Source organism: Euleptes europaea, chromosome 14 (genome assembly GCF_029931775.1).
Source record: "Euleptes europaea isolate rEulEur1 chromosome 14, rEulEur1.hap1, whole genome shotgun sequence".
Taxonomy (NCBI): Eukaryota; Metazoa; Chordata; class Lepidosauria; order Squamata; family Sphaerodactylidae; genus Euleptes; species Euleptes europaea.
In genome coordinates, this window is record NC_079325.1 from 17,220,333 (window position 1) to 17,242,251 (window position 21,919).

The 21,919-nt window shown below is 46.9% G+C and overlaps 1 protein-coding gene across 1 annotated transcript in view; it reads left to right on the forward strand.

Moving 5' to 3' along the window:
- The first annotated feature begins 560 nt into the window (after positions 1–560).
- The window catches only part of SLC37A2 (solute carrier family 37 member 2), a 46,094-nt gene continuing 24,735 nt past the window's right edge, over positions 561–21,919 (forward strand). Inside the window, exons 1-5 of the mRNA XM_056860359.1 lie at positions 561–625; positions 13,528–13,609; positions 13,922–14,009; positions 16,962–17,040; positions 19,890–20,025. Of these exons, the coding sequence (XP_056716337.1) occupies positions 567–625; positions 13,528–13,609; positions 13,922–14,009; positions 16,962–17,040; positions 19,890–20,025 (444 nt within the window). The 5' untranslated portion in view covers positions 561–566. The remainder of the gene's footprint in view (positions 626–13,527; positions 13,610–13,921; positions 14,010–16,961; positions 17,041–19,889; positions 20,026–21,919) is intronic.

The window sequence follows — 21,919 nt, forward strand, 5'->3', positions numbered from 1 at the left end:
TCTTCATCAGTCCATCGCAAAGTCTCCTTATTTCATAGGTCATCATCCCTATCATAAAATCCCCATAGGGTAAACATTCAAATCTTGCAATATCCAAGATCTCCCAAGGAGGGTAAGATCCAGAGTTCCTTCCACCCAGGGCAAGGTCTGAAAAATGGCATTCCTACCAGCACCCCGTTCCCGAAGCTAAGCCCAGCCAAAAGCAGGGAGTGGGGGGGCGACGTTTGACGCCCCGGCCTCCAGACGACCCTCCCCGCCTGGCAAGCGGGCCAGCCCCAGCTGCCCAGCGGGTGACCAGCTGGGAGGAGCCACCCCGGGGCGCGCGGGCGTGCCCTTCGCTCTCCGCCCTGCCCAGCCCAGCCCCATCGCGCCGGGGCGGGGAGCCGGCTCGGATCCCCGGCGTGTGCCCGACGCCCGGGCTCCGGGGGTGCATTTAAATGCCAGCTCCCGACACCACCGCGGGGACGAAGCGGAGCCGGGCGGCCTGATCTCCTCCTGCTCTCCTCCTCCTCCTCCGCCGCCAGCCTCCGCCGAGCGCCCGTCCTGCCCGAGGCCGGTGGGACACCATGAGAGCCCTCCCCGCTCCCGGGATCCGCTTCCTTCGCTCTTTCCCCAGGGACAGCTGGTAAGCAGGGTCGGCGATGGGATGGGGTGGGGGGCTGGCGAAAACGCGCTGGAGGTTTGGCCTTGGGTTGGCTGCTCTCCAGATGCGCATTTCCCCCATATGAATTCTCAAAACTCTGCATGGGGGTTGTTGTTGTTTTTTTTTATGGCGAAAACGCACGGGAGGTTTTGCCTGGGATTTGCCGCTTTCTAAAGGCACATTTCCCCCAGCCGGATACTCAAAAATAAGCCCGCATGCAGAGTTTTGAAAATTTAGATGGGGGAGATGGGGCAGGCAGAACCTCCCGTGCGTTTTCGCCCTGGTGAGAATGGGGCTGGGTCAAATGTGCGCGCGGAGAGCGGCAAACCCGAGGCAAACCCTCCCGTGCGTTTTCGTCTATGGGGACTCCTGGCTTGGGCGAACCTGAACCGGTGCGCCGTGCTTGGATCGGCCCTGTTGGCTTTGGCGGGGTGTCCAGAGACGGGGGGGGGGGGCTTTGGGGAGTTCAGGGGCGAGGGGAGGGACGTCTACGGGTCAGAATTTGGGATTGGGGGGGGCGCTGGGGAGCGGGGTGTGAGCGGGCAGGTGCCCTGCAGATGGTGTTCCCCAGCTGGCTGGGCTGCCCCCGGCCACGCGAGAATCCGGCCACCGATCCCTTTTGTTGTGTGTCGTTTGCTGTAACAAAGGGCGGGCTGAGCTCGTGCAAACAAAGCGCCTTTCTCCACCGAGATGCTGCAGAGATGCTTGCCGGCCAGAAGCCATTCGGACTCCGCACCCCCCTTTCGGGGAGGGAGGCGGCTGGGCTAGGGAATGTGTGCAGAAACCACTGAGATTCCTGTAGGAATGTAAGATCCAGGAGATGACTATTCATGAGGGGGAGTGGGTGGGGGATCCAGGGCGTTGGTTCACACCAGCTTCTCTTAAACCAAGCGCAGCGTTGCCTGTCTCTGTAAATCAGGGGAACTAAGGCCATTTATCTGAGCAGGGCTGTCAAAGATAGGACATTTTGGAGGACTTTCATTCATAGGGTCGCCAGGAGTCGGAAGCGACTTGACGGCACTTAGCACGCACACACACAAGGCCATTTATGCATGGGAGGTTTTGCCTTGGATTTGCCACTCTCTAGATGCACATTTTCCCATCTGAATTCTCAAAACTCTGCACGGGGGCTTATTGTTGAGTTCTGAGAATTTGGATGGGGAAAATGTGCACCTAGAGAGCAGCAAATCCAAGGCAGAAACCCCAGTGCATAAGCGGCCTAAGATTCCGTTTCAAAATGGCTCTCTTTGAATCCTTTGCAGAAGTTGCAACCCCGTGTTCTGGGAGCCCACCGTCTGCACCGAATGGGAGCATATGTTACCTGCAGTCCTCCTAAAATGCACAATTACCTTGTTGTGTGAACAGGAGCACTGAGCATGTTTACCTTGGAGGTACAAGCTTCAATATGCATGAGCTGGCCACTGGGTTTTTTTAGGGTTTGCATTCACACGTATAGGGGGTACCCACATGGGAAATATGCACATTGGCCCTGTTCACACAACATGATGATGGTGCATATCTGGAGGGGTGGGCTCCTGCTGTGCATGGGGTTGCTGGGGCCCCATTATGTGTGGTTCCGATGCCTGAAAAGGACTCCACAGGCAGTGAATTCCAGACCCAAAGGAATTCTTAGCATCACTGGTAAAAACCCACAAAGATGTGGATGCATAACTTGGTGCAGAGACATTCATCTGCAGAGGGGAAACAGACTTAGCCTGTAGCTCACATTTCCTAACAAAGACTAGGGGTTGAGTGGACCTGGAGATGGAGATCATGTTCAGCATGCTGTCCAGCATCTTCCAAGGGGAGCAATCAACTTAGGAAAAGAGGAGGTTTCATTTACACAAGATGGATGAAAAGCTCTCCTTATGTTCTTATAGGTCTTTTATACATGGCTGTTTCCCTTGCTGTCACCCCTCCAAAGACTTTGGGTCTTTGTTTTGATTATGCATGCCGTTTCCAACCGTCAGAGGTCACCTCGCTTTTCCCTCTGCACTTCGACCGCGTTTTCAAATTTGAGACAAAACAGGTCCCTGAAAACACGGGGAAATGAAGGGGGAGAGCGAGGTGACCTCTGACAGTCTGGAAACGGCATGCATAATCACAACAAAGACCCAAAGTGATTGGAGAGGTGATGGCAAGGGAAACAGACCTATCCTCCATGGATATGTTTTTTATGCATGGCTATCAGTGTCTACTAACAAAAGGGAACCTCCACTTTCAGAGGCAGTAAACCCAGTGCCAGGAGGCAACATCAGTGGTAGGCCTCGGCCTCTATGCCCTGCTGTTGGATCTCCAGAGGAATTGGTTGGCCACTGTGTGAGACAGGATGCTGGACTACATGGACCACTGGTCTGATCCAGCAGGACTCTTCTTATGTTCTCTTGCTTGCTCAATGCAGGATTCTGCTGGCTTATGATCCTTCTTTTCAAAGCGTTCATAGCACTTGCATTGGTGTCTTCATGTGCAGTGTCCCCATACCCCATTGGGGAAGAAACCAAGGTGTGGTATGCTTTAAAAATCTTGTGAATGGGCTTTACATCTTTCATGTTTCCTGGAGGGTCAATGCGTATGAGATACAGGGCATGGAAGAAGCAGATAGCTCAGCAGGCCATTGATTTCTGACGTGCACATGAAGGAGCCCAAGTGGACGTGCTTAATTTAAGGCCAGTTTCCCTTCTGCTCATTCAATTTTCAAAAAACCCCTCTCAGCACTTTAAGAGCTATTTCCAGCATAATATTTTTGTTCGCGGGATAATTTTGATATGATTTCTATGGTGTACATATTGCAATGGGTTTTATAGGAAAGGTTCCTGATCAGCAAATTTAATTCCTGTACGCTCCGCCTCGCTTGTAGATTTTTCCTTCTCCAATGAGACTTCTTCTGTCTATATACTGCTCTGTAGGAATCATTCCAAAGCACTCTCGTGGAAGTGAAGTGGCCCTGAGCTAGAAGCAGAGATGGTGGTTTGGGAAACCAGAAGTCCTAGTTTATAATCCTTAACCTGATGACACATTTGGTTCAAGGGAGAGCAATCCAGTTTTGAAGCCTGGTAGCAAAGCAAGCAAAAGCACTGGTATTCCATTCATGTGTATGTTAATTGGCACGAACATCTACTACCCTAGACTTTCTGTTTAGCAAATCTGCTATATTAGCTCACAGCAATCAACAAGCGTAGGAGCATCTTTCTGCTGGGTTCTACTGAGTGCCTATAATGTAACATGAAATAAATCTTGTTTGCTGCAGTTGGGTCAGCTAAATTTGATCTCACCTGTTCCGGTGACACAAGAAAATTGCATTTCTGCCTTGAGTATCATGGACTTGGAAGAGGCGATTGTGTTTATCTAGTCTGGCTTTCGTAACAACCTGAAAAGGATATTGCATGGTCCTTAGGAAGATATCTAATCTCAGTTTCATTATTCCTGACCTCAGTAATTAGCCCTCTTTCTGTGGTAAGCGCTTGCAGCGGTTCCTGGTAGAAATCACACCTACCTTCAGAGGCTGGATATTCAGATAGCTCTGTGTTCACGAGAGTCCCTCCCTGTTTCTGAATGCCATAATAGAGTGATCTGATCATCTCTCCAGAATGCTATTTATAAAAGCGTAAGCTGCTCATAAATAGATACAGACAAAGCATTTTGCAACTAGCCCGAGTGTTGACATCAGTCTTCGCAAGGAAGCAGCTTACGGCTGGTTCGCACCTGCATATTCATCTCCCAGTGAGTGTAGAATCCGTCAGAGCTTGGACAGACAGAACTTGCGTATCAACACAGATGCCATGGTGTACAATGGAATGGGTTCATAATACATCTGCAAGTAATTAAACTGCACTTGTTCCACACAACCAAACCTTTGGACTGTCCTTCTGCAGATTCTAGTCTTCCGAGTCAGCTCAGAAGGGCTTGTTTATATCAGGAAGCTAGCAGCATCTATTTCCCTGAAAGAGGGGGAACTTGGCTGAGAGTATATGATTTTTTTTAACCTCATCTTTCTTCTAAGGAACACAGTTATGTATTTGGCTCCATACTTTCTGTTCTATCCTCACAAGATCTCTACGAGGTAAATCCAACTGAAAGAGAGAGCGGGGACTGATGCAGGGTTTTCCAATGAGATTTCTAGCAGAGTGGGAATTGAAACCCAGCTCTCTGTGATCTGAGTCCAACACTCTAACCGTTATGCCACGCTAAAGCAGAGGACAAAGCAAGGAATGTCAAGAAATGAAGTTAGTAAATGGCTGGATGCCTACAAGTACAAGTTAACCAATATGTATTCAGGGCTGATTCACTAGCAGTACCAGAGAGCCAGTGTGGCGTAGTGGTTAAGAGCGGTGGTTTGGAGCGGTGGAGTCTGATCTGGAGAACCGGGTCTGATTCCCCATTCTTCCACGTGAGTGGCGGAGGCCAATCTGGTGAACTGGGTTTGTTTCTCCACTCCTACACATGAAGCCAGCTGGGTGCCTTTGGGCCAGTCATACTCTCTCAGCCCCACCTACCTCAAAGGGTGTCTGTTGTGGGGAGGGGAAGGGAAGGTGATTGTAAGCCGGTTTGCTTCTTCCTTAAGTGGTAGAGAAAGTCGGCATATAAAAACCAACTCTTCTCTTCTTCTTTTTAAAATTATCTATTTGGTGTGATGATCCATGGAGGAGGAAGTGGTTAAATATGAAAGGATGTGCAGCTGTATATGTGGATCTCTGCTTTCCCATGTTAATCCTTGCAAATTCCCACTGGCCATATTTTCCTCATGCACTGAAAGCAAGGGTTATACATGTTTCTTATATCAGAAATAGTTATTATGGTGAGAAAATGCACCCTCGTAGAGGTTGAGGGGCCCTGTTATTGGTCTCTGGCAGAGTAGTGAGGGCAGCATGAGCTGAATCACCTTCTTGCATACATGTTGAATTTAGGGGAGGGCCCTTGGTGTAGTGATAGAGCACCTGCTGTGCACGCAGAAGGTCCCAGGTTCAGTCCCCAGCATCTCCAGTTTAAAAAGGTCATGTAAAAGGTGATGTAAAAGACCCTGGAGAGTTACTGCTGCCAGTCAAAGTAGACAATACTGACCTTGACAGACCAATAGTCTGATGCAGAGACACTGTTTTTGGAACATTGCTGATCACAGGGAGGGGGTGTACTTGTGAGCACTTCTTCTGTGCTTTCGCCCCGTGTACACCACTCAGCAATCGTGTGGAGGCAGGGGGTGGGACCATCACACTTGTGCCTGGTTTCTTTCCCCACATGGTGAGTGCCCACACAAAATGTCTCAACCCAGAGTTGTCGACCCTAGTCCATGGCAAAGTGGGGATTTGAACCTGGGTCTCCCAGATACTCACCTGCCGTTCACCACCACACTGGCTGCCTCTTGAACAGTTTATCTGCATTTTCTTTTCCAAACAGCGCTCTCCGAGAGGACCTCCCTTCCTGCACTCTGGTTTCTTATTCCATACGTCTGGCTCCCCCAGGGCATGTGACTGGGATGCCCACATTCCTTGGCAATTGCTGGTCGCTGTCTTCCTTATTTTCTGCACCTTCAGATTTTGAATCCTTGGGAGGGATTGCAAGCATTGCCTTGGCCTCTGGTCATTGATGCAGGCCTGGGCTCTTCCATTTTCAGCCAAGACCTTCGCATTCATGCCTGCTGGTTTCTGCTCGTAGTCGCAGGGACAGCTCCAGACTGAAAGTACCGGACTGGGCATTTCTTTGGTTCCTGCTGTGCTTTCTCCCCTGAATTAGATTAATACCCCTGACTCCAGCTGCTTGATGATCACACTCTGGGGTGTCTCTGCTGGATGCCTTTCCCAGCGCAAATTGTTCTATTTTTGTTGCGTCTAAAATTAAGCCTGATTCTGTGCAGAACTTCCAAGCCTCACGCCTGATATTTCTCTCATGTTGCAGCTCTGCTAAACCACGGGAGATCGTCACCAAGCCAATATTGGCTGCAGGGCTGACTTTCTGGCTTAAAAGATTGCTCCATCCCCCTCTGAATTGCTTTTATTGCATTTTGTTATCCTTCTTCGGTCTCAGTGAGAACGACAGGCTATAAATGAAGTTAGTGATAATAATTCCTGGTACAGGGCAACTGGGAGGGAAGGTAGCATGGTATAGCCTGATCTTGTCAGATCTCGGAAGCTAAGCTGGGTCAGCTGTGGTTAGTATTTGGATGGGAGACCACCTAGGAATGCCAGGGTTGTTATGCAGAGGAAGGCACTGGCAAACCCCCTCTGTTAGTCTCTTGCCTTGAAAACCCCAAGGGGTCACCATAAGTTGGCTGCGACTTGACAGCACTACACACACACACAGGGCTACTGTGTGCCTCAGCTGAGCGGGACTTGTCTGTCTCCAGAGAGAGGGCTGAGGAAAAGCTGGGGTAGCCTCCGGAATAAATGACTATGGCTCTTCTTCCTGGACAAACAATATTTCCTCCTAGGGTTGCCAACTCGAGGTTGGGAAGTTCCTGGATTTGGGGGTGGGTCCTGGAGAGGGTGGGGTTTGGGGTGGGACAGGAACTCATTCAGGTATAATGCCATAGAGTCCGCCCTCCGAAGCAGCCATTTTCTTCAGGGGAACTGATCTCTGGAGTCTGGGGATCAGTTTTAATTCTGGGCGATCTCCATCCCCCAGCTGGAGGTTGGCAACCCTATTTCCTGCCTGGGGTTTACTTTAGACACAGCATAGCAAAAAGCCATTCTCCGCAAAGTGACCCTGGACTTCCTTGGAGGTCTCCCACCCAAGTGATAACCAGGGCCGACCCTGCTTAGCTTCTGAGATCTGATGAGATCAGGCTAGCCTGACCATCCAGGTCAGGACAGTATGTACCTAGGGTATGATAAATAGTGAAGGAACTTATAAGTAAACAAAAGTTCAACATATCACTGCTGCACTTATGACATCAGTCTTCGCTTGTTGGATTGTCTCCACCGCAGACCTTCCCCTTGCAGTGGGTGGCTCTTGGCTCTTCTTCCGTTTTATCATTCCAGCAAAAAATCCCAGGCCATCCTGATCGCACCGGCTCAGGAGCAGGCTCTATTCTTCCCTTCTGTTTCCAGGCTCTGTTTGTCTTGTTAAATTATCCCTTGCTGTGGCAGAGCTATGCTCAATCTGTGCTAATTAACTTACTGACTCACCTAAAGAAAGGAAAGCCTGATTATAATCACGCGTGGTGTAGTGGCTAAGGTGTCGGATAAGGATCTGGGAAGCCCAGGTTCGAATCCCCACTCCTACACATGAAGCCAGCTGGGTGACCTTGGGCTAGTCTTATTCTCTCAGCCCCACCTACCTCACAGGGTGTCTGTTGTAGGGAGGTTTGACTCTTCTTTAAGTGGTAGAGAAAGTCGTTATATAAAAACCAACTCTTCTTCTTTATAGGGTGAGCTGCCTAAAGGAGGAGGGGGGCTCTTGTAATTTTTAATAGGTGAAGGGGAAAGGAGAAATACAGCTGACAGATCTACCTCTCTGCAGTGTTTTCTGGGTTAGGAGGTCTGTTCATCTGGTTTTCTTATTTTTTTATACTCCGGGACCCTCTTTCAAAGTCACTTCCTACAACTTTCCCTTCCCCAGCTTCAAGCGCAGGAATCTTTTAGCAGTTAACACTGAACGAGTTTGTATTTTATTTTTCATATGTAGCATTTATAACTAGATAGCTTTTCTTGTCAACATGGCCATTTGGCACACTGTGCAGAGACAAGCCTAAATTTGCCACTGAGCCTCCCAGAACTTCTTCTCCCAGCTCGCTCTGTCCTTCCTCTTCCCTCCTGGCCTCATGACCCACCCATGAGAGAATCGCAACCCACTGCTTGGTCCCACATTTAGGTAATTGATTCCTTTGATGAACTGTTCTTTCCATTACGAGTTTCTCCTAATGTTTAGCTGCAATCTCTTCTCCTGTAATTAGATACCATCTTGGCCCTCTGACTCATCGGAGAACAGGTCCTTGCCTTCTTCTCTGTGACAGCCCTTCTGGTATATGAAGAGTGTGATTATATCTCCTATCAGCCTTCTCTTCGCCACGCCAAACATATCCAGTTTCTTCAGCCTTTCCTCATAGAACTGTGTTTTCCAGACCACCAACCATCTCTCGTGTCCTGTTGTGGTCTGATTTGTCCATTTCATATTATAGCATCCAGAACTGGAGACTGTACTCCAGATGAGGTCCTGCTAGGACAGGATGGAGTGGAACTATTGCTTCTCATGAATGCTTGCATCTATGGCCTAACACCATCTATGACTCCTTGGTTATGCATTCACCCACTTATCACACTGCCTTAATTCCCAGGTGATTTATCGATAGCCTCTTGGGTGTATTTCCAAGGCAGTTTCCAGCGGATCTCTCTGTCTCTGTCGCTCTCTCTCTCTCTGCCCCTTCATATTGTTCATGCCTGTGTTATGAAAGGTCAAGCTATCTAATGCACTGTTAACAGAAAAACAAATTCAACCAAACAGCTATTGTAGTTGCATGGGGATGGGGGGAAATAAAAGTCATGTGACAGAGCTGGCCTGGAATATCCCTTAAAGCAGACCTTCTGTTGGACATGTTGACCTGCTGTATATAAGGAAGGCAAGTTCAGATGAGAGAAGGCAAAATACCACCTCTTGCTACTAGTGCTCTGGATGAGATTGGTGGCCTGATCAGGGAAGAGAGAGAAAGGAAACTGCTCACAATCTTGCTTCCAGTACCTCTGAACAAGTAGGCACCCTGCTACCATGGTTGCTTAACTAGAGATGCCAAAGGTCCTCAAGCGTAAGGAGCCTTCCCCTTTTCAATGAACTGCTGCTGAGATGCAGCCAGTGAGCTCAAATGAGAGACAAAGGCTAGGGAACCAAAACAGGGATGCTCCAGGACTGGTTTACCTGGCAATCATAAATGAAAGCAGGAAAAGTGAAAGTAGGATACCCTACAGGAACATTTTTGAGCTTATTCCCATTTTTACTAAGTAAACCAAAATCACGGTTGAGTAGAATGTCATGAACCTGACAATACCAATGTGCACACCTCCATACAATCAAGTTGACCAAGGAACACTGTGAGTAGTGCATGAACATATGTACTTAAAAATGTTATTTTTCCAATCTCTGTTTAGGATTTCTGTGCTCCGGGACTCATATTTTGTTTAAAAGCAGAAGTGAAACTAAGTGATAATGAAAAATAGAAACTGCTTAGTTATTTCCTGAAAAATATGACACTCTTGGTTTAATGCTGCAGCAAAGCACGCTCTAGTTCAGCAGTGTAGTGTTTGCAAGCATAAAAAGCCTCAATTCGTACATTGTCATTTTGAATCACATGGCATTTGTGTATAGTGGCTGTATAAATTGTGTGTGTGAAGTGCCATCAAGTCGCAGCCGACTTACAGCAACCCTGTAGGGTTTTCAAGGCAGACCAATACAGGTGGTTTGCCATTGCCTCCCTCTGCATAGCAACCCTGGACTTCCTTGGGGGTGTGTGTCTCCTATCCAAATACTAACCAGGGCTGACCCTGCTTAGCTTCCAAGATCAGGCTATCCTGGCCCATCCAGGTCAGGGTGCTATATAAATTAAAAAGGTAAAGGTGCAAGCACCGGATCATTACTGACCTGTGGGGTGATGTCACATCCCGGCATTTCCTGACAGACTATGTTTATGGGGTGGTTTGCCATTGCCTTCCCCAATCATCTACACTTTACCCCCAGTAAGCTGGGTCCTCCTTTTACCAACCTCAGAAGGATAGAAGAATGAATCAACCTTGAGCCAGCTACCTGAAACCGACTTCCTTCAGGATCAAACTCAGGTTGTGAGCAGAGCTTTGGACTGCAGTACTACAGCTTACCACTCTGTGCCATGGGGCTCCTTTGCTATATAAATTAGGGGCATCTAAAATTTAAAGGAAACATCTGAAAATCTTCATCTGCTTTAGAGAGGTGGTTCCTAAATGTGTTCCTTGGAAGCTTCTTAGTGTTACTCATTGAGAAGACATTGGAGGCAGATGGAAGTGGCGGATAAGCATTGTGGGACGTGAATAGTGGGACATCAGGTAACTTGCCCAAGCACAGCCTTTAAAGACTGCAGTGCCTTGTTTAACATTGGAAAAACTAGGTCTTGCGAGGTGGCAAGATCCTTGTTTCCTTGAAGAATGGAATGAGTGACTCTGTTGTATCTATTGTATGCAGCAGGCCGAGTAAAGCCATGCTCATGTGTTTTAATTTCCCCTTTTGATGCTGGAAACATGCTTATTCATAACATGGCTCATTTGCTTGGGCTAATGGAAAGTTGCTGATGCTCCTTTCGACAAACCCCAAAAATTCCCACACAAAAGAGGAACCAAACGTGACATGCAGACTTCTTGATTACATGACTTGTCTTACATCCAAAGCTAAAATTTTCTTCATCTACCCACTGACCTCATGTTTAGCTTTTCAGTTGGTTAGTTTATTTTCTGGCATGTCACTTCCTAAAGCTTTGGGGTGAGAGAAAACAGTTGACATTAAAACAAAATACTAGGGCTATTACCCAGTTTTTTGTTTTTTTAAAAAGGTCTTAGCTACCCTCCTGCTTTTGGTTTCCTCACAAAAACATGTCTGACTATTATGGAAACCAGGATTCTGGACCAGAAGGATTTTTGGATGACAAGAGTCCATCTTACATTCTTGTGTTCTCATCAAGGGGGGCATCACACAAGCACTGGCCATCTGTAAAAGCTCTGAACAGATGCCAGGGAGCCCAAAAAGAGATCGGACTTGGCTAAGCTCTTATAGAAACTTTGATTTGGTGGATTCATTGGTTACAATGAGATGATTGCCCACATCTCTCTGTCTGGGATATGACTGGAGGTATGCTTGGCCTTTCCACTGCACTGATGTTTCAGCTCTGGATGGGAGACCACCAAGGAATACCAGGGTTGCCATGCAGAGGAAGGCACTGGCTAACCACCTCTGTTAGTCTCTTGTCTTGAAAACCTCTTAAGGGGCAGCCAGAAGTTGGCTGTGAGTTGACGGCAATTTGCACACACACACGCAACTGGTTCAGTGGTGCAGCATCTGCTTAGCATGCAGAAGATCCCTGGTTCAATCCCCGGCATCTCTAGTTAAATGGACCAGGCAGGAGGGGATGTGAAAGACCTCTACCTGAGACCCTGGAGAGCCGCTGCCTGTCTGAGTAGACAATACTGACTTTGATGGACCAAGGGTCTGATTCAGTTTAAGGCAGCTTCACGGGTTCATCTATTCATGGCAGAGGGGAGATTTGAACCTGGGTTTTTCAGATCCTAGTTTGACACTTTAGCCACTAGATCATGCTGGCTCTCCTATCCAAAAAATTGGGATTTACTTAAATTCATAAATTCAGGGTGGTCAATGCAAGACTGGAAGCAGATATATTAAATGTTTCGCTCACTGTTCCTATAAATACATTGTAAGGTATGACTGGTGCAGAATCCTGAAAAAAAGTGTTACAAATAAATTGAATTATGTTGATTCTAAACTCGGTTAGTTTTTGAGTTTTCCATTTCTAGTAGTGAAAGTTAGAGGTCTAGACCAGATGGGTCATCTGATAAAGTTGTTATCCATCATAGCACAGTTTGAAAGTCAGGACTCGATTCCCAGAGATCTGCTGCTGTGATATTACAGCAGGTTTTACAACCGTAGCCTTTGAATGCAAGGCAGTGCCTGATTGGGTCTGCTTCTTCAGGAGTGTCTTCCTTCACCTTCTCCATTCTTGGGTTGTCCTGGGTTGATAGAGGTTACAGGGATAGTGGATTTGCTAAGGGCGGCACAACATGGATCTTCGGCTTCTCAAAATGCTAGGACCAGAAGGCAAGGAAGTGCTTCGCAGATCATTGTTCAGCATTCTTCCAGGAAAGCAAAATGCAAATTGGGAGGTTTCTGCTAGTGTGGCTGATATTGGACATGTCAGACTCCTAGACAGGAAATCCCCAAGCTGGGCAAGTTCTAAAGAAAAGAAAAACACATACCCTCACAGCAGAGCCAGGCTACAAAGGTCCTAGCTTCAAACTCTTACAACAAACTGGTAGAGTGTTCTAGTTGTCTTCTTCTATCTAGTTGTTCCCCTGCTTAATCTGGCCCACTTGGCATCTACGACTGCCTGTTCCTTCTTTAAAGGAGCTCCTGTCTTGTTTTAACCATGTGAGCCAATCATGTTTAGTCAGAATCAAGTCCCACTGTGTTCTTGGAATATCACTCCGCTATTTGCACAGGTGAAGTGATTAAATAAAAAAGCACTGTCTGCATTATACAATAAACATCGAAAACTCAAAAAGCCCCACGGGGCTACTTGCTTGGCGGGCTCCAGAAAAAGTTCCAACAGGTGCCACGTTGGGGACCCCAGGACGGAATTTTAAACTTAGTCTGGCTAGAACTGTGTTCAAATTTCCCTCCTCCCCGTGCCAGATAAAAGGTCACTGAGTAACCTTGAGCCGATTACCATCTCTCAACCTGTCCTATTTCAAACGATTGTTGTGAGGTGACAGGATGGGAATGCCCTTCTGAGCTCCTTGGAGAATGGGCTAGAAAAGTAATAATAATGGTGGTAATTGATAATAAAAAGCAATGGTCTGTTAACTTTTTTGTATTTTTTTGAAAGGATCAGCAAAAATATATATATTTAGATTGAATTGTATAATTCAGTGGTGCCATTTGGAATTCCTTTGATAGTCACTCCCCTGAATGCAGAGTTGCCTGTTTGGTTGAGAGGGGGAAGCTCATTCTCCATCATTGAATAATAGGGCTGCCTAAAGTTCTGGGATTTTGGATTTCTTCAACTCCATGGGTATGGTAAACATTTACAGCTGGACAGACTGGGAAGGACCCAAAACCACAGCTTTCCGGGAGACGGGCGCTCACTGTTTCCCACCTATACTGTGCCATCTTGTTCCTCACATGTGCTCCGTCCTTTCTTTTCCCAGGTATCGAGGATTAATTCTTCTGCTGACGTTCCTGTGCTATACTAGCTACCATCTTTCACGGAAACCTATTAGCATTGTAAAGGTATGTAGCAGGGAAGGGGTGGCTGAGGTTGGTGTCGGGTTAGCGTGGTGGGGCAGCTGTCAGGGCCCTGGGCCTGTCGGAGGGTCTTCTGCTGACCAGAGAAACTTGGTCCATCCATTTCCACCCGGTTGAGGGAGAAGTTCAGGTCCCCTCCCACCCACACGCCATGCTTCACATCCTCCACCACAACTGCCTGCTTTGAAGGGACTCGATGGAAGCCCGAGAAGAGTCCAGGAAGCAAATGGGGAAGAGTTCCTTCTGAAGAAACTGCCTCCCTTCCACCTGATACTGAACGCGACCCTCTTTTTCCAGAGTGAACTGCATTACAACTGTTCTTCGCGAGGAGTCAACCCGCACAATGGTTCAAACAGCACCACATGGTGTGACTGGAAGCCGTTTGGTAAGACTCCTTTTCTCTCACTGCACTCTCCTCTGGTGCAGACTCCTCTCGGATGTAAGGGTGGACTGGCTGTTTAACTTAACCAGGAAAGGTGCTGGTGGGTTGCTATGCTGGTGAACCATGGAGAGCCAGGAACCAAGAGAGCCAAGCATTTGCAATCCCACCAGCTCTGCAGGAGTCACTTGGCTCACGACCTTCAGCAGCAACAATGATTGGTGTCAGCACACCTGTTGCCTCCACCGGCATCACCACAGGAGGCAATGGATGAGACAATGCCCATTGTAGGCAGTGAAGGCTGGATCCGAGCCGAGTGGCTTCTGCAGTGTTGGCTCAGATGACTGCTGGGGCTGCTCAGCTTGGATTGTTCCCTGGGCTGTTTGAACTTCCAAGTTTGTCAAAGGTTGGATGCTCACTGCAGTTTTATTGTAGGAAAGAGTAGGAGTCCAGTAGCATCTTAAAGACTAACAAAATTTCTGGCACGGTGTGAGCTTTCGTGAGCCACAGCTCACTTTTTCAGATACAACTAGAATGGGAGTCTATCTATCCTTTAAGTAGAGAAGAGTTAATTAGACACACAATGGCAATGTAAATGTAAAAAGCCAAGAACGAGACATTAGCAGGTGTGATTGGATTAGGTGTGATATGCAGAGGGGTGGTAGGTGTGGAGAAATCAACATTGGTAATGAGACAGGAATCCCAGAAGAATGTCCCAGAGAATGCATAGTCTTGAGCATTATTAGTTGTAATTCAGCAGTCTCTCTAATCTCCCTTTGAAATCCCTTTGTAAGAGAACTGCTATTCTTAAATCAGCAACTGAATGTCCTGGAAGGTTAAAATGTTCCCCCACTGGTTTCTGAATGTTGTGGTTTCGGATGTCAGACTTGTGTCCATTCAATCTTTGTCGCAGGGACTGGCCTGTTTGTCCAATGTAGAGGGTGGAAGGGCATTGCTGGCATGTGATGGCATAAATCACGTTGGAAGATGAACAAGGAGTATGAACCTGAGATAGTATGGCTGGCATTGCTGGGCCCAGTGATGGTGTGAGACACTCCATTGGAAGGCTGTGTCAGCTTCTCTTTCTGTAGCCCTGTGTTTCCTGAGCCCTTGTTGTTTTGTCATTAATGGGTTGGATCCATATTAGACATTTCTGTGGCTTTCTGCCCATGGAGCATGATTTTTCTGTGTCTTTTCTTCTACTACTGGTCCATGTCACTATTCTGAGCTCTGACTGGCAGTAACTATCCAGGGCCCCAGGACTTTCATATCATCTGCCACCTAATGCTTTTAACTGGAGATGCCTGGGTTTGAATCTGGAACCTTTCTCATGTGAAGCAGATGCTCTGCCATTGAGCCACAGTGATCAGGATAGGTAGAATGTGATCAGGATAGGTTTGACTATATGTATGCATGGTTAGTCTTTGTTGCCCTTTGTAAGTTTTAATGCGTGATGTTTCCAAAACTCCCAGTACTTAGGAACACAACAAGAATACCATGCTACCTTTTGTGATTAAATAGTCCAATTTTGCTTTGTGAATCGATACATCATCACTTTGTGTGGGTATGTGAGAGAGAGAGAGAAAAAAATACTGTCTACCCTATGGTTCAATTTGGAGCACTTGTGCTGAAGAAATGTTAGCTAGCTCCAGTCTTTTTCACAGGCCTTTCAATCTGTAGAGATTGAAAGTGTAGTGTAGTGGTTAAGAGTGGTGGACTCTAATCTGGAGAACTGGATTGGTTTCCCCACTCCACATGAAGCCTGCTGGGTGATCTTGGGCTACTCACAGTTCTCTTCGAACTCTCTCAGCCCCACCTACCTCACAAGGTGTTTGTTGTGGGGAGATTGCTAAGCAGGGTCCGCCACAGTTAGTACTTGGGTAGGAGACCAAGGAAGATGGAGGTTGCTATGCTGAGGAAGGCAATGGCAAACCACCTCTGCTCATCTGTTGCCTGGAATGCCCCATAGATGGGGTCACCATGAGTTGGTAGCAACTGGACAGCATGTTCTTCTTCTCCGATCTGTTATTGCTCCAGTGTGGCAAGTTGTAGAGGTGCTGTTTTTCCCTTAGGCCCACCCACTTTCCAGGAACTCAAGAAGCTGTGGACCTTTTCCTAGAAGCTGCTAATAAGCCCCATCCTGATCTTTGATCTCAGTTAATTCATATTTAATAACAAAAATTGAATGCCTTGCAAGTCACGAGTTTATTCTGACATGATTAACAGCCTTACTTATCGTACCCTCAGATGTTTGCAGTGTGGCTGTGAGCCTCATTAGCAGATTGGCCGACGGTTTTCTCCCACTGCGCTTAGGCTTTGGCTGATTGGAGGCCATTAAGCACAACTATTTATCATTCATACAGCGCTTTATTGGCATTCAGATGTGCTCTGCAGACTTTGGATTAGATCCCGTCTTACGTTTCCACTGATAGAAGAGGGGGGAACTATTTTAGCTGATTTCCCCCTACTGCTGCAGGCCTCCAATCCCCCTTCATGCTGTTCTTGGGTCCCCTGTTTCCCCAGGAGTAGCATTTTGGACAGCATTTTGGGCCTCAGCAAGGAAGTGATCCTTCCACCAGTGGTAGTTTTAAATGGGATACAAGCCCTGATATTGATCCTCATCACAACCACCCATGGCGCACACACTCCCCCGCAAGGGCTGTACCACTTTGGAATGCAGCTGGAAGAGTGATGTGCAGACACTCGTCAGTACTCAGGTCATTGTGGAAGTAATTCACTTTAGAAAATTAGAAAAACACTGAAATAAAAAAAGTGCAATATCAGATTCCAGAACTGGTGTTGTCTGTGATTGATCAGCTGTCATGGACTATTCCCAAGGTCTCTTCTTTGAAATGCTGCTTGCTTCAAGTCATATGCCTGTGAAAATTTGATATTCCTACTGTTCTGGGGTATGCTTCAAATACCCTGAGCTTCACCTCTACTATTCCCTTTTTTCAGATCAGGACAACTACAAGGAGCTCTTTGGAGCCCTGGATAATGCCTTTCTGGTTGCCTATGCTATAGGAATGTATATCAGGTATGTACTTAAAATGTAGGAAGAAGTGCATTAGTCTATCTCCTATTGGGCTTTTATGGATTAAGGGTATTTTGTTGTAGGTCTGTAGGGCTGACTCCATATCAAGCAGCCTTCTATGTTCATTCATGACTCCCCATGATGAGTAAAGTGAAATTCTAAGGATAAAAGATATCTGCCTTTGGTTCCCTGAGCCCTGTTGTGATCTGTACATCATTTTCAATGCTCTCTGCATTGTTAAACACAAGCGCTCAGGGTGGGCTCATCTTGCTTGTTGAGACAGAATTAGAAAATAATGTAACAAAGACCAGTATAATAATACAACAAACAGTGCAATAAAACTGGATTATGAAGAACAGTGAGATAAAGATGAATAAAAATACAAAATGAAATGAAAACAGTATGGTAATTTAATATACAGGAACCTGCTAAAGACTTTTCATAAACATTGACACTAGAAGCCTATAGCTTGGAGCCAGTGTGGTATAGTGGTTCAGAGCAATGGTTTGGAGCGGTGGACTCTGATCTGGAGAACTGGGTTCAATTCCCCACTCCTTCACATGAGCGGCGGACACTAATATGAAAGACCACGCTGATTCAGACCAAGGTCTATCAAGTCCAGCAGTCTGTTCACACAGAGGCCAACCAGGTGCCTCTAGGAAGCCCACAAACAAGATGACTGCAGCAGCATTTTCTTGCCTGTGTTCCACAGCACCTAGTAGAACAGGCATGCTCCTCTGTTCCTAGAGAGAATCCTGGAGAGAACGTCTGCCTGCCCAGCTCAGGACCAGACTTTGCCAGCCCAAAAAAACACCAGGTGGAGGTCAGGCCCAACCCAGAGAGCTGCTCTGGAGCCCCCCTCCCACCCCCACCCTCCGGCATCCCCCTGGCACATAAGTCCTGGGTTCAAATCTTTGGCTCCTAATGCAGAAATGGCTCTCAGGTTCAGTCATCCCACCGGCTTCAGTCGGCAGAGGAGAGAGAACCAAGACATTGTACCCCTCGGCCTGCTCCTTTGAGATGCCCCCCCCCCGTCATCCCTCCCTTCCTCCCTCAAAGGAGAAGAAAGACAGCTTCCCACGAAACAGTTGACACCGGCAATCTGGTGAACCAGGTTGGTTTCCCCACTCCTACACATGAAGCCAGCTGGGTGACTTTGGGCTAGTCACAGTTCTCTTAAGAGCTCTCTCAGCCCCACCTACCTCACAGGGTGTCTGTTGTGGAGAGGGGAGGGGAAGGTGATTGTAAGCCGGTTTGATTCTGCCTTGAGTGGCAGAGAAAGTCAGCATATAAAAACCAACTCTTCTTCTTTATAACAAGCACTCTTCTGAACAATCTGGTTTTACACATACTGCAGAATGATAAAACTGGGAACAAAATAGTAGAAGATACGTAAACTGTAGGGTTGCCGACCTCCAGGTGGTGGCTGGAGATCTCCCACTATTACAACTGGTCTCCAGGTGACAGAGATTAGTTCACCTGGAGAACAAGCCACTTTAGAAGGTGGACTCTCTGGCATTATAGTCCATTGAAGTCCCTCCCCACCTCAAACCCCGCCCTCCTCAGATTCTACCCCCCAAATCTCCAGATATTTTCCAACCCAGAGCTGGCAACCTAATGAGTTTAATGTTTAAAAAGAGGCTTCAGTGGTCAGAGGCTGTGAACAGACAACACTGAGAGACCCTCAACAGCTATGCTTGGCCTGTGAGCTTTTAAAGGCCTCTTCTTGGCCTCCTTAACAGTCAAAATGCTGGGCCAAGACAGACAGTAGTGAGATGGAGCCAAGTGTTTCTTATGTTCCGAATTTCATTGCCTCTTTCCTTGACGTTTACTATTTGACTTGGTTTCCCTTCACTGGTCATCTCAAGCATGATTGGCCAGTGCTGCCGTTTGTCACGGAACATCTCAGTGTTTGGCTGGCCATAATGAAAAGCGTCACATAAGCACAGAGATGCTCTTAGAACAAATCCATCAGGTTTGATTACCGTGACGTTTTGTATCAGGAGACAGCCCCACTGGAAGGCAATCGACCCATTTATAAATCATTCAGGCTGCAGTGCAAAGATACTCCCCCCAAAAAACCTATTATAACTATAGCCACATAACAGTAGTTGGATAAGAAATCTGCTAATGGAGGCTTGAGATGTCAACCAGGCTGTTCCTTAAATGATGGATTCTGTTTGCTAAGGCTAAAGGAAGCCCATATCAGATTCTTTTCTCACCTAAGTAGTTAATAATGATCTGCACTGGGTTATTTCCAAGACAGCATGTATGCAGGAATACAGAAGAAATAAAGATTTAGCAATTTAGCCAGTAATTCAGCCTCTGAAAATCTCAGGTTGGGAACGTATTTGGCAAGTGTCTAGCCCTCATGACTGTAAAGACATTCAGAGGGGAGTAAGTGACTGATACATACTGAAATGTCAGTGGCTGGATGAGTATTCCTGGTAAAAGCTTCAGTGCCCCACAGAACAGTTTGCCAGTCCCAACAATCAGCAAACCCTCAATTTGATATGCAAAACCTTTCTGCTTGGAAATTAGGATGGTAGGGTTAGGTGGACCTTGGTCTAAACCAGTAAGATGATTATTAGGATGAAGAGGAAGGACCTGTAGATCTCCCAGAAAATGGCTGCTTTGGAGGGCAGACTGTATGGCATTATACCTGCTGAGGTCCCTGCCCTCCCCAAACTGCCCTCCCCAGGATTCACCCCTAAATCTCCAGGAATTTCCCAACCCGGAGTTGGCAACCCTGAATGACACTGGAACCATCGTTGCATGTTGCATTCTATTTGGAAGCTGACCTTGGAGAACAAGCTGTTGAGTTTAATGCTGTTTCTCTCCCTCTTGTGCAGCGGGATTTTTGGCGAGCGCCTCCCATTGCGCTACTATCTCTCTGGAGGGATGCTGCTGAGTGGATTATTCACTGCCTTATTCGGACTGGGATACTACTGGCAAATCCATTACCTTTGGTACTTTGTGATTATACAGGTATGGAGATACATTGTGCTTGCCGGTGCATGGTGGTTTATGCGCACAAGGGGAATTCTTATGAGAATCATCTTGTGAGCCTTATAGTTACTTAAAGGTAGGCCCTTAGATAGGGAGGGAATTCTTATTAGAGACCTATAGGGCTTTCAGCTCTTAAAATAATATGGAGCTCAAGATTGCGATTCTAGCTCCAGTATAAGACTGTTACACGAGTCACATCCCTAACTTTGTGCCTCAGTTTCCGGATCCATCCAATTCCCCTTAAAATTAATTTGCTGCTTTGCCCAGGCTCATTCATTGTCACCTATGGTTTTACTGTTTCGTGATATTGACATATGCATTTTAAATGCTATCTTATTTTTAAAATTTCCATAGTGTTCTTCAATAAATAGTGTGCCATCAAGTCACAACTGACTCATGGCGACCCCATCCACAGGGTGTTCAAGGCAACAGATGAGCAGAGGTGGTTTGCCATTGCCTGCCTCTGCAAAGCAACCTCAGTCTTCTTTGGAAATCTCCCATCCAAGTACTGACAGTGGCCGATCCTGCTTAGCTTGCAGGCTCTGACGACCTTGGGCTAAGCTTGGCTATTTGGGCTGCTGCATTCTTCAGTACAGGTCAAGAAAATATAATTATACCCCACCCCCACAATTGAACAAGGCATTACAATATAACAAGAGAAACCATTTCAGCAACTCACCTTCTCCCTCTAAATTTGATTTCTTGATTCTGGGAAATTCTGTAAAAAGAAAAACTTGCTAGAGATCATCACTGATGCTTTCTTGGATTCAGTAGATTTACTCTGAGCTGCACCACTCTCGTTGTCTGTTATGACTTAGAAGTATGTGCCCTACTAGCTGTTCTGGTTGGCCAGTGCAATGGTCAAGAGACAGATAGTTTCCGACCCACCTGCAGGATGCTTTGCTATAGCCCTGGTAGGAAAGTGAACCTGAATGAACCCTTGCCTTGGCTGATAAGGGGTTCCTCCCCCTTGATCAGCCCAGTGAGGCTCTGAGACTTTCCATTAGACAGCTGAGCATGTTGATGGTCCATTTTCCTCAGTATTCCCAGTACTTCCTAGCAGCAGCTCTCCGGGGTCCCAGGAAGAGGCAGGTTTTTCCCAGCTTCTGCTACCTGAACGCTTTTAACTGGAGATGCCAGAGACTGAACCTGAGAACTTCTGCATGCTAAGTATGTGCTGCCCCTCGGACTGACAGTCCCTCTGGTGGTCAACATGTATTACTCTCTTAAGCAGTAAAAATGTCCAAGGTGTGATCTCTGGTTAGGCAATATGGCTGCTGGTATAGTGTCAGAACTGATCTGAATCCCCCAAATTAATAGTGGCTATCTTTAGCCACCCTAATCTATACTGTTCCTCCCCCACCCCACTGACAACTCATTGTCAAAAGCTGAATTGTAAGATCCTCAGAGCAGAGACCTTTTGACTTATGCTGTTCTCTAAAGAGCCATGTACAGTGATTATGCCGTCAACATAATATGTATGTATGTGCCATCAAGTCTCAACTGACTTATGGTAACCCACCAAAAGGCTTTCAAGGCAAGTGAAAAGTAGAGGTGGTTTGTCATTTCCTTCCTCTGCAGAGTCTTCCTTGGTGGTCTCCCATCCAAGTACTGACCCTGCATAACTTCCAAGATCTGACAAGCTAAGGCTAAACCATACCATTGTCATCTCATGCTGATAGAATACCATCTTCATAGTACAAAGGTGCTTGAATCTAGCATACTGTTTCTGAACAGACTTTGTCTAGGATTTAGGTGCCAAGTTCCCCTCCTCTGACCTTCCTTCCTCATTGATTTGGGCTCTTATCTTGTGAGGCTTGGCGTATGGATGTTGCTTTCCTGGGCCATTTGCCTCCTGATGGGAAAACCCATT